General features: G+C 33.2%; 1 protein-coding gene across 1 annotated transcript; it reads left to right on the forward strand.

Moving 5' to 3' along the window:
* The first annotated feature begins 1,388 nt into the window (after positions 1–1,388).
* LOC102592579 (polygalacturonase At1g48100) lies at positions 1,389–4,537 on the forward strand. The gene is made up of 6 exons (XM_006349187.2): positions 1,389–1,910; positions 2,671–2,838; positions 3,374–3,418; positions 3,531–3,738; positions 3,839–3,923; positions 3,995–4,537. The coding sequence occupies exons 1-6, from the start codon at positions 1,512–1,514 to the stop codon at positions 4,506–4,508; spliced, it is 1,419 nt and encodes a 472-aa protein (XP_006349249.1). The 5' UTR covers positions 1,389–1,511; the 3' UTR covers positions 4,509–4,537.
* Positions 4,538–11,202: the final 6,665 nt, after the last annotated feature.

Consider the following 11,202-nt stretch of genomic DNA (forward strand, 5'->3'; position numbering starts at 1 on the left):
TTTTTCTAATTTTTATTTCATATTATATAAACTCGATCTTGATGAATATCCTGACTCTGCCACGATATATATACGACTTTTCTGAAGTTAATGGCCATTCACCCACCACCACACGCACTCAAAGGCTTCTGGTTATTCCGTTTTTAGCTTTTATTTTCTAAGGGGGCAGAGTCACTGCATGCGCGGCCTTCTAAAAAGGCCAATGTCTTCTGTCTAAATGCCCTATTTCCTGTAACAGTATACTATTTGGTTTAACTATATATAAGGCCTAGAATAACCACTCTAACTAATGTAATGTAAATGTTACTTCTCTTGTTGATAAAGTTATATATACTCCGTAAATAGGTTTGCATTACCAGTGATAAGTATTCATTTATCTTTAATCAGAGATTTCAGATTTGAGTCTTCAAACTATAGATTCGCCTTTGTTAGAGAGCGTTTTACCCTTAATATGAAACCTCTTTCACATTTAATCGGGGTCCAATGTGGATATGGACACCGAAGAGAAACCTATATATGTAGGTCTGCACTAGCGGAGACATGCATCCTTTCAAGTGGTGTTGCCCAACACCGCTTTGTCGAAAACTTCAATTAATGTTGTATGTACATGCTACTAATTGGGATGGATTTTAAAATTTGTATCTTTATAAGTATAGATACACATTTACTATATTTTGTTGCAATTTCAATGAATTTTTATATATAAGTTTATAATCCACATGGAAATTACATTGAGTACAAATAAACCCGTCGGCCGAAGGCTGCATCGTCCCTTTGTTTTAATTTATTTGTCTTACTTTCTTTTTTAGTTCATTGAATAACTCTTTGCACCAACTTCCTACCTGATACACTTAATATTACACTATTCAAATGACATTTTAATATATTAAACATATCTTTAGTTTAAGATTATAAGATTCATAACTTTTTTTATTTTCTTAAAGTTTGTCAAGTGACATTTTAATATATTAAACACATCTTTGATCAAACACTAATTATTGCTCAAAAGTATTTTTAAAATTTATTGATCAAATACGATCCAAAATTACTTTTAAAAAAAAACATTTTCAATAATTAGTTAATTTTAGAAATTTGACTAAACAGACTATTAGTCGTGACACTAGTCTAAACAAAATCTTGCATACCACACTATAGGGATGTAAGAAGTCGGCTATATATACGGGCACGTCAACCATGAGTACAAGGCAAAAAATAGATAAATGTACTCAGCCTTTTGGCTTCTGCATGCACTATAGTGCTCAAACACACAAACACTCACACTAACTTTTTTCCTATTAGTACTATATAATATAGTAATATATTTATGTGCAAGTTGACACAAAATTCCCTCAATAAAAACTCTTCCAATGCTAAGTTCCTTTCCACTTTCTGAACAACTCACAGTCTTTTTCCTTAATTCTTGAAATTCCCTCATTCCTCAGTATCTAATTTGAAAGTAACGTTTCAACACCAAGTCATTTTCATCAATTTGTTCACTTACACAAATTGAAATGGCATCACTATCAAGTACCCTACTTGTTACATTTTACTTGACATTTACATTATTATTATTATTATTATGTAGTCATGTTGTTACTGCTAGGTACCATCACCACGGACACCGCGGTCACCATAATAACAAGAAACAACATAAGCATAATTCACACATATCGTATCCCCCTTCAATTTCACCCGAGCCTTCACCCTCCGCGGGGGACGAAGGGGTTTATGATGTGAGGTCTTTTGGTGCCGTGGGGGATGGTGTTACGGATGATACTGAAGGTTTTAAGGCAGCGTGGGATGCTGCTTGCCAAGTTGACTCAGCTGTTATTCATGTTCCTGTTGGTTACTCTTTTATGATTCAGTCTACTATATTTACTGGTCCTTGTCAAAGTGGCTTGGTGTTTCAGGTACCTCGTTAAGATATAACTATATATTTTCTCGTTTCCAATGTATGTGATGTAGTTTGACAAATGAGTTACATATATTAATTTGTCTCACTATAAATTATTTCATCTAAGTATAATATAGATATTTTAGAGAAAAATTGTTACTTTTCTTTCCATTCCCTTCATCAAATTTTGTGTTTGATTTGACATCAAAATTAAACACAAAATTAAGAAAGAAATAGTAAGATTTTTTTATGAATACCGAAAATACCTTTAGAACTTTATAAGCATGTCATTAAGGATATAAAGTTTTAAAATTAAAGACTTTTCAGATGACATTCTTTTTTAATATATTAAAAATGAGAGAAAAGTGTCACATTATTAGATGAAATAGATGGACTGTGTCTATTCTACTCCTCCTCCTTCTGTTCCTTTTTATGTGGAGTTAGCTGTTTGATCATTTATAGTATATTCTAATTTTAAAAAAAAATTATATTTAAAAATAATTTAATTGTGAATTTCTCATTTTACTCTTAATTAACATGCTTTTACGGAAAAAAACCTTTCTTAAATTTTGTATTCAGTTAAATTATATAATAAATTAAAATGGAGGAAACAATTTAGATGTACTCTTAATAGTACGTTTTTAGAGCGAAAACTAACTTGGCATGACATGTTTTTTCTTAAATTTTATATTTAGTTAAACTATATCACCTAAATTAAAACGAATAGAATGATTTTGCATTATGTAAATAACTGAATTTGTGTGCCAATATGGAAGTTGGAAGGAACAATAATGCCTCCAGATGGACCAGAGTCGTGGGGGAGCAACAAGAGTAAGAGGCAGTGGCTGGTATTCTATAGAGTAAATGAGTTGTCATTACAAGGAGGAGGCGTCATAGATGGAAGAGGACAAGAGTGGTGGAATCTTCCTTGTAAACCCCATAAGGTATGTATATATGGGGATTGGGGTTTAGACTAGTATCTATGTGTCCACTTACTTTTTTTCTTCTGGATCAGTGTTTGGTATCCGTATTATTGAAAAGTCCTATATTGGAGTAAAACACTCCCTAATAAATGTGATTTTTTATTTAAGAAAATTTGAATTGAGATTTTTTATTAAAGATGAATGAGTACTTATCAGTCCAGCACAACCCTTGTTGATACTTTTCTTTCTTTTTACTCTACTATTTATGGGATAGTGGTTAATATCAATAATCTTTTTTTCTATTTTTTATTCGGTGTTCAGTATCTGTATTGAAATTCGATTAATTTGAATTCGTGTATTGTAGTGCTTATTTCTGGAGGTAGCTCTCGCAACAAGATTTTTTCTATTTCCCTAGCTCGAACCCGAATTTTTTAATTAATGGTGGAGAAATCCAACTATCCTACCACAATCCATGCGTTGGTTATTTTCAATAATCTTTGCACACACATATATATGAATAAATTATCTAATCCTCAGTACACTTTAACTACGACAGGGACCTAATGGAAGTACACTACCTGGACCATGTGACAGCCCAATTGTAAGTGAAAAAATAAACTTCTACCACTAGGCATCTCTAGCAATTAATTGTAGATTTTTTTGAATTAAGGTTATATTAATTCATTAATTCTAATTTGGTACGTAAATTGCAGGCCATTAGATTCTTCATGAGCTCAAATCTAACGGTGCAAGGAATTAAAATGAAGAATAGCCCCCAATTTAATTTCAGATTTGATAACTGCAAGAATGTGCATATTGAATCCCTACACATTACAGCTCCCATATGGAGTCCCAACACTGATGGCATTCACATTGAGCAAACCAGCAATGTTGAAATTTATGACTCCCTCATCTCTAACGGTACGATAATTAACTTCGAGTATTTATGACTCTGGTTGCAATATATCTGACATGCAAATGACATGATTCTCGAGGAATGACTCAAAATTTAAAATACCAGGTGACGATTGTGTATCAATAGGAGCAGGATGTTACGATGTGGATATTAGGAATCTTACATGTGGACCTGGAGGACATGGAATCAGGTAGTTGTACAAATGACTTGTTTAACTTTTGAATACTGTCAGTGCATAAAATTTAAACTCTAATTTTACAGCATTGGGAGTTTAGGCAACCACAATTCGCGAGCATGTGTATCAAACATCACAGTTCGTGACTCAGTAATAAAACAATCAGACAACGGTGTGAGGATCAAGACATGGCAAGGCGGATTTGGAGCAGTATCAGGAGTTTCGTTTCTCAACATTCATATGGACAATGTACGTAACCCTATTATAATCGATCAATTCTACTGTCTTTCGAAAGACTGCAGTAATCGGACTTCAGCAGTGTCTGTTTCAGATATTGAATACTCAAGTATTAAAGGAACGTATGATATTAGAAGCCCGCCAATGCATTTTGCTTGTAGTGACACTATCCCCTGCACGAATATAACACTTTCAGACATAGAACTTTTGCCTGCTAAAGGCGAATTAGTGTTGGATCCCTTCTGTTGGAACGTGTATGGAGGACAAGAGACGTTAACAATTCCGCCTATTTTTTGCTTGTTAGAGGGAAATCCTCCATCGGTGTTTGAAAATAATGACTTGGGGTATTGTTCCTCGTCGTGAATTTTAATATTGCCGGGTTGTTTTGTGTGTTTTTGTACATATGAGATTTATAATATAAGTAATAGATTGATGGATTTGAGATGGGAATAATAATCCGAAACATCGATCGGTATAATGTAATTTTAGATTTAGAAAGGGAGCTTATGGTTTGCTATCATAAGTTTCCCTTGAGATTTACTTTAGAGTTTAGTCTTTTAGGTTTTTCTATTGATCAGTACTTGATGTAATAGTTTTTGTGCTTATGATAATAATATGATTGCTTCTGTGTGGTTCAAATTATATCCTTACACAAAAGAAATTAAGTCATAACACAAGTGATCATGTCCGAAGACATAAGTGTAGTGACACAAGTTATATTTGAACACAAAGAAATTAAGTCTAACGCATAAGTTTAGTGACTCAAGTTATGCCCCAAGACACAAGTTCAATGACACAAGTTAAGTCAAAGAGCATAGGTTCAGTGGCACAACTTATGGCATAGGGTATAAGTTTAGTGACAAAAATTATGCCCAAAGGTAAAAAAATTCTGTTGTCTCGCCCTACGAATCAAAAGTTATGCTTTTAAGGCAAAACATTCTAAAAAGATGTCTGCAAGATTAGTGTTGCCAACAAAATTAGGCCATAGTTAAGGGTACTTTGTCTCGTATTTTTTTATTAAATGAGCAACGAGAGAAAAAAAAAACACGAATTTGAGAGGCAATCTCTGCAAAAACTTGTATTACCGCATAAGAATAACACATTGTAATTTTTGTTCACCCAAAAAAAAAAAAAGGTCTACAAGCTTCAATAATTTTATTTAAAAACTTTTATTCAAATAAAACTACAAAAAGTAAACCTCGTACCTTTGTGAGCAACAAAGACTACGGCACTACATAGTGGGTGTTTGGACATATTTGAGCTGAAATAGAATGAAAAATAGAGTAATTGAGGTTGTATGTTAAGTCAAAGATTAAGCTAAGAGGGAAAAAATCAATATTGTACTTTAAATTAAAATACGATAAAACAGCCATTATTTCAATTATTATTAATTATCTCTTGAAGTTAAAAAATAAAGCATAATATTTACATATACTCAGGGTCAAACTAACATTTACAAATGTTAAAATTCATTATTTTCAAATGCTGAAGGTAAATTCATGTCTAACCACTACTAGAAGTTTTGAAAATTGTATCACCTTAAAGTATGATAACTTGTCAGAAATTAATTAAGGTCGATAGGCCAACGTTCAAATAATTCAATAGATGAAAAAAAAACAATGCTTTTTTATAGTGGTTAAAAAAATGGAATAAGATCTCGAGGTTTCAAGGTTAAATTCGAGCAAAATTGAAAATGTTGTAATTTTTTATATGAACTTCAATAAAAGATATATTAAAATTGCACAAACTGATTTGAACACTAGATGAAAAAATAAAATAAAAAATGAGACGAAACGTGTGCTTTGAAGTTCAACATTGTGAATTTGTTTGGTGAAAGACATCCATTATCTTGAAAACTAAAGGTAGAACACAAAACAAAATTAACATAATTAATGCAAAATCTTTTGTTCTTTCTCCTTTATGATTTCTAATTTTCTCATATTGCGGCTCAATAAACATTGTAAATTTTCATATATAGTACCAACCATGAGATGACAAAATACTAGAATGTCATACTTCCATTATGCAATTAAAAATATTTCTATTTAATGATTAGAAGCACACTATAATTCATTAACATGAAAAGGTTTAAAAGGTGATGATGTAACCTAATTAAAATTATGCTAATTTAGTGCCAACTTTCCGTCCTTCTTTAGACCCAATGCGCTTCTATATATGGCTAATAAATAAAAGAAAAAAAATCTTTTGGCCAGAATTTGACCAGAATAGTATTTTATCTATGTTATTTTACATTTTTGAACATTTTAATCCTTTTAACTTTAGTATCTTTTAACTAAAAAATGGCAAAAAGATCAGTTTATTTTAAAACAAAAAAAGATATTATAGACTTCTTAAATTTCTGCTGAATTCTGGCCAAATTTTCTGGCTATTTAACATTACCCTTTAAATAAAGGATAAAGGATAAGAGGAACTATTAAAATTTTAAAGTAATACTTTTTTGTTGGTGAAATTAATTATAGGCAAGTTTAGAGCCAATAAGAAGAAAACAGAAAAAACCAATACAAAAAAAAGAAAATACTTTTTCCAATAAGAAGCATTGTTCGTATTGTTAGATCTTCTTTTCTACTTTGCGACAAATAGGTCTACTAAGTGGGAAATATATTTAGGCATACGACACAGAAATATAAATTTTAGTTTGACATTAACTGACAATTAAATAACAAGAGCGAAGTTAGGTTGAATCTACGGAGTTCGTTTGAAATCCTTTTCGTAGAAAATTACACTGTTTATACATGATAAAAAATATTTTTTATGTATTCCTTTGGCTTCGTGTGTGTTTTACTTTTCATATTTTGAACTCACTTGGGGGTCGTTTGGTAGAGTGTATTAACAAAAATAATGTATGCATTAACTATGTATATTAGTTCACCCTTATTCGGTAGACTTTTTAATGTTATACACTCTATTGTGTATTGAGGAGTGTATTACTAATACTATAGTAATACCAAGTGATATTACCCCATGGATCAAGCGGCCGAAGCACCCAAAAAAAAATTCTCAAAAAACTTTATGAGGACCTCCGTTATGAGTTGGGGAACCTTAACGTATACTCACACCATTTTTTCAACGCCCATTTCTGCATTTACAAGCCCTTTTTTAAGAATCACCCAAATTTCCCAATTTTTCGTGTGTATTAGCCCATTGATCTGGCGCCCGGAGCACCTAAATTTTTTCTCTCAAAAAACTTTATGTGGACATCCGTAATAAGTTGGGAAACCTTCATGTATACTCACACCATTTTTAACGCTCATTTTCGCTTTTACAAGCCTTTTTTTAAGAATCATCCAAATTCCCCAGTTTTCATATGTATTAGCCCATAGATCTGACGCCCGAAGCACCCAAAAAAATTTACTCAAAAAACTTTATAAGGACCTCCATAATGAGCTGGGGAACCTTCACATATACTCACACCATTTTTAACGCCCATTTCCGCATTTACAAGTCCCTTATTAAGAATCACCCAAATTCCCCGATTTTTCGTCTGTATAAGCCCATGGTTCTAGCGCCAGGAGCACTCAAATTTTTTTCTCAAGAAAATTTATGAGGACCTCTGTAATGAGTTGCGGAATCTTCAAGTATACTCACACCATTTTTTAATTCCCATTTCCGCATTTACAAGCCTTTTTTTCAGAATCGCCCTAATTCCATGATTTTTGTGTGTATAATGTCAATAGCTATGCCCGAAGCACACAATTTTTTTTTCTTCAAAAACCTTATAAGGACCTCCGTAATAAGTTGGGGGACCTTCACGTATACTCACACCATTTTTTTAATGCCCATTTTTGCATTTACAAGCTCTTTTTGAAGACTTGCCCAAATTCCCTGTAATTCGTGAGTATTAGTCCATTGATCTAGCGCTAGGAACACCCAAATCTCTTTTCTCAAAAAACCTTATGAGAACCTCTGTAATGAGTTGGAGAAGCTTCACGTACACTAACACCATTTTTAATGCCCATTTTCGCATTTACAAGCCTTTTTTTAAGAATCGCCATATTCTCTAATTTTTCGTGTGTATTAGCCCATAGATCTGGTTCCCGAAGCAACCAATTTTTTTTTCTCAAAAAATTTTGTGAGGACCTCCGTAATGAGTTGGGGGTTTCTTAATGTATACACACACCATTTTTTAATGCCCATTTCCAAATTTACAATCTTTTTTTATGAATCGCTCAAATTCTCTGATATTCGTGTGTATCTGGTGTCCGGAGCACCCAAAAAGTCCTCAAAAAAATTCATCAGGAACTCTGTAATGAGTTAGGGAACCTTCACATATACTGACACAATTGTTTTCACTCCATTTCCGCATTTACTAGCCCTTTTTTAAGAATCGCCCAAATTCCCTAATTTTTTATATGTATTAGCCCATTGATCTGGCGCCAAAAGCAACCAAAATCTTTTCTCAAAAAACTTTATGAGAACCTCCGTAATGAGTTGGAGAACCTTCACATACACTCACACAATTTTTTAATGCCCATTTCCGCACTTACAATCCCTTTTTTAAGAATCACCCAAATCCACAATTTTCGTGTATATTAGTCAATTGATCTGGTGCTCAGAGCAACCAAAAAGATTTTCTAAATTTTTTTTATAAGCGCCTCCGTAATGAGTTGGGGGACATTCACGTATACTCACACCATTTTTTAACGCTCGTTTCCGCATTTTCAAGCTCTGTTTTAAGAATCGCCCAAATTTTTCGATTTTCGTGTGTATTAGCCTATGGATCTGTCGCCCCAAAAGATTTTTCTCAAGAAACTTTATGAGTACCTCCTTAGTGAGTTGGGGAACATTCGCGTATACTCACACCATTTTTTCTTAACATCTATTTCCGTATTTACAAACCCTTTTATGAATAACCCAAGTTCCCAATTTTTCGTGTTTGGTGCAAGGAGCACCCAAAATATTTTTCTCAAAAAACTTTATGAGGACCTCTGTTATGAGTTAGGGAACTTTCATGTATACTCACACCATTTTCTTAGCGCTCATTTCCGCATTTTCAAGTCATTTTTTAAGAATCACTCAAATTCTCCTATTTGCGTGTGTATTTTGCCCATACATGAAACATCAGGCGCACGGAGCACCAAAATATTGTTTTCTCAAAAGAAATTATGAGGACATCTGTAATGAGTTGGGGAACCTTCAAGTATACTCCCACCATTTTTTTATCTCTCATTTCCACATTTACAAGCCTTTTTTTAGAATCGCCCAAATTCTCCAAATTTTCGTGTATTAGCCAATAGATTTGTCACCCAAAGCACCCCAAATTATTTTCTCAAAAAACTTTATGAGGATCTCTGTAATGAGTTTGCGAACCCTCACGTATATTCACACCATTTTTTTAACCCCCATTTTCGCATTTACAATCCCATTTTTAAGAATCGCCAGAATTACCCGATTTTTAGTGTGTATTAGCCCATGAATTTGGCACCCGAAGCACCAAAAATTTTATTCTCAAAAAACTTTATGAGGAGCTCTTAAATGAGTTGGGGAACCTTCACGTATACTCACACCATATTTTTAACTCCCATTTCCACATGTATAAGCCCTTTTTAATAATCGCACAAATTCCCTAATTTTTTATGTGTATTAGCCCATGGATCTGGCTCCCGAAGCAGCCATAACTTTTTTTCTCAAAAAACTTTATGAGGACCTCCGTAATGAGTTGGGGAACGTTCACATATACTCACACCATATTTTTACTGCCCATTTCCGTATTTACAAGCCTTTAAAAGTCGCCCAAATTTCCCAATTTTTCGTGTGTAAATGTCTATGGATCTGGCTCCCGGAACACCCAATTTTTTTTTTCTAAATAGACTTTATGTGTCATGACCCGAGCCTACACCCTGGATGTGGCCGGCACTCGAGAACCATTGTTGGTCCCAAGCGAACCCTCATCCTGGCTGACTACAAGCGGAAAACTGATTCAAGCATACAAAGATTAAAAACTGAATAAAATTCATGAAACTGAAATATAAAGGTTTAACTCAACTGAAAAACTCTGAATAATAAAATATATTCAACTCGCCCCAAAATTGGCAACTTAAGTCTTTAAAATATTTAATAAAATAAATGATACAGACTTCTCAACTATACTGACTATCTATGAAGCCTCTAACTGATAAAGATGGAAGTCGGGACAAGACCCACGACATCCTAACAACTGATATAACTGAAAGGTAAATGAAATCCTCCGGAAGCAAGGAGGCTCACCATAGCTAACTCAAACTCTCGGATATATCAACGAAGCTCATGTTGATGATCCTGAATACCTGTGTCTGCATCATGAGAAGATGCAGGCCAAATGGCTCAGTACGTGGAATGTACGAGCATGTAAGTAGGAATTCTAAACAAAACATAAGCTTGAATCTTGATAAAAGAAATATACTTACCTCTTCTCAAACTTACTCAACTCAAGGAATACTCAAGGATACTCAAAACTACTCAAACTTACTCAACTCAGAAGTACTCAAGGATAATATACTCAACTCAGAGATTAGATACTCGACTTAAGGATATGATATTTCACTCAAAGATATGATATTCGACTCAAAGATGTGATATTCGACTCAAAGATATGATATTCGACTCAAAGATATGATATTCGACTCAAAGATATGATATTCGACTCAAAGATATGATATTCGACTCAAAGATATGATATTCGACTCAAAGATATGATATTCGACTCAAAGATATGATATTCGACTCAAAGATATGATATTCGACTCAAAGATATGATATTCGACTCAAAGATATGATATTCGACTCAAAGATATGATATTCGACTCAAAGATATGATATTCGACTCAAAGATATGATATTCGACTCAAAGATATGATATTCGACTCAAAGATATGATATTCGACTCAAAGATATGATATTCGACTCAAAGATATGATATTCGACTCAAAGATATGATATTCGACTCAAAGATATGATATTTGACTCTGGGTACTCAACTCAACATGACTGAACTCATTTCAATATAAACCAATTTAAAACAAGTGCAATATAAAGAAACAAACTGTTTAAAAACATGCTG

The sequence above is a fragment of the Solanum tuberosum genome, unplaced genomic scaffold (genome assembly GCF_000226075.1).
Source record: "Solanum tuberosum cultivar DM 1-3 516 R44 unplaced genomic scaffold, SolTub_3.0 scf00104, whole genome shotgun sequence".
Taxonomy (NCBI): domain Eukaryota; kingdom Viridiplantae; phylum Streptophyta; class Magnoliopsida; order Solanales; family Solanaceae; genus Solanum; species Solanum tuberosum.

What these genes read in the sequence shown, in the direction of transcription:
- LOC102592579 (XM_006349187.2), top strand. Translation starts at nt 1,512, where the DNA reads ATGGCATCACTATCAAGTACCCTACTTGTTACATTTTACTTGACATTT. An exon ending in AAAGTGGCTTGGTGTTTCAG is followed by an intron (nt 1,911 to 2,670) that starts GTACCTCGTTAA and finishes CCAATATGGAAG; the next exon opens with TTGGAAGGAACAATAATGCC. An exon ending in TTCCTTGTAAACCCCATAAG is followed by an intron (nt 2,839 to 3,373) that starts GTATGTATATAT and finishes TAACTACGACAG; the next exon opens with GGACCTAATGGAAGTACACT.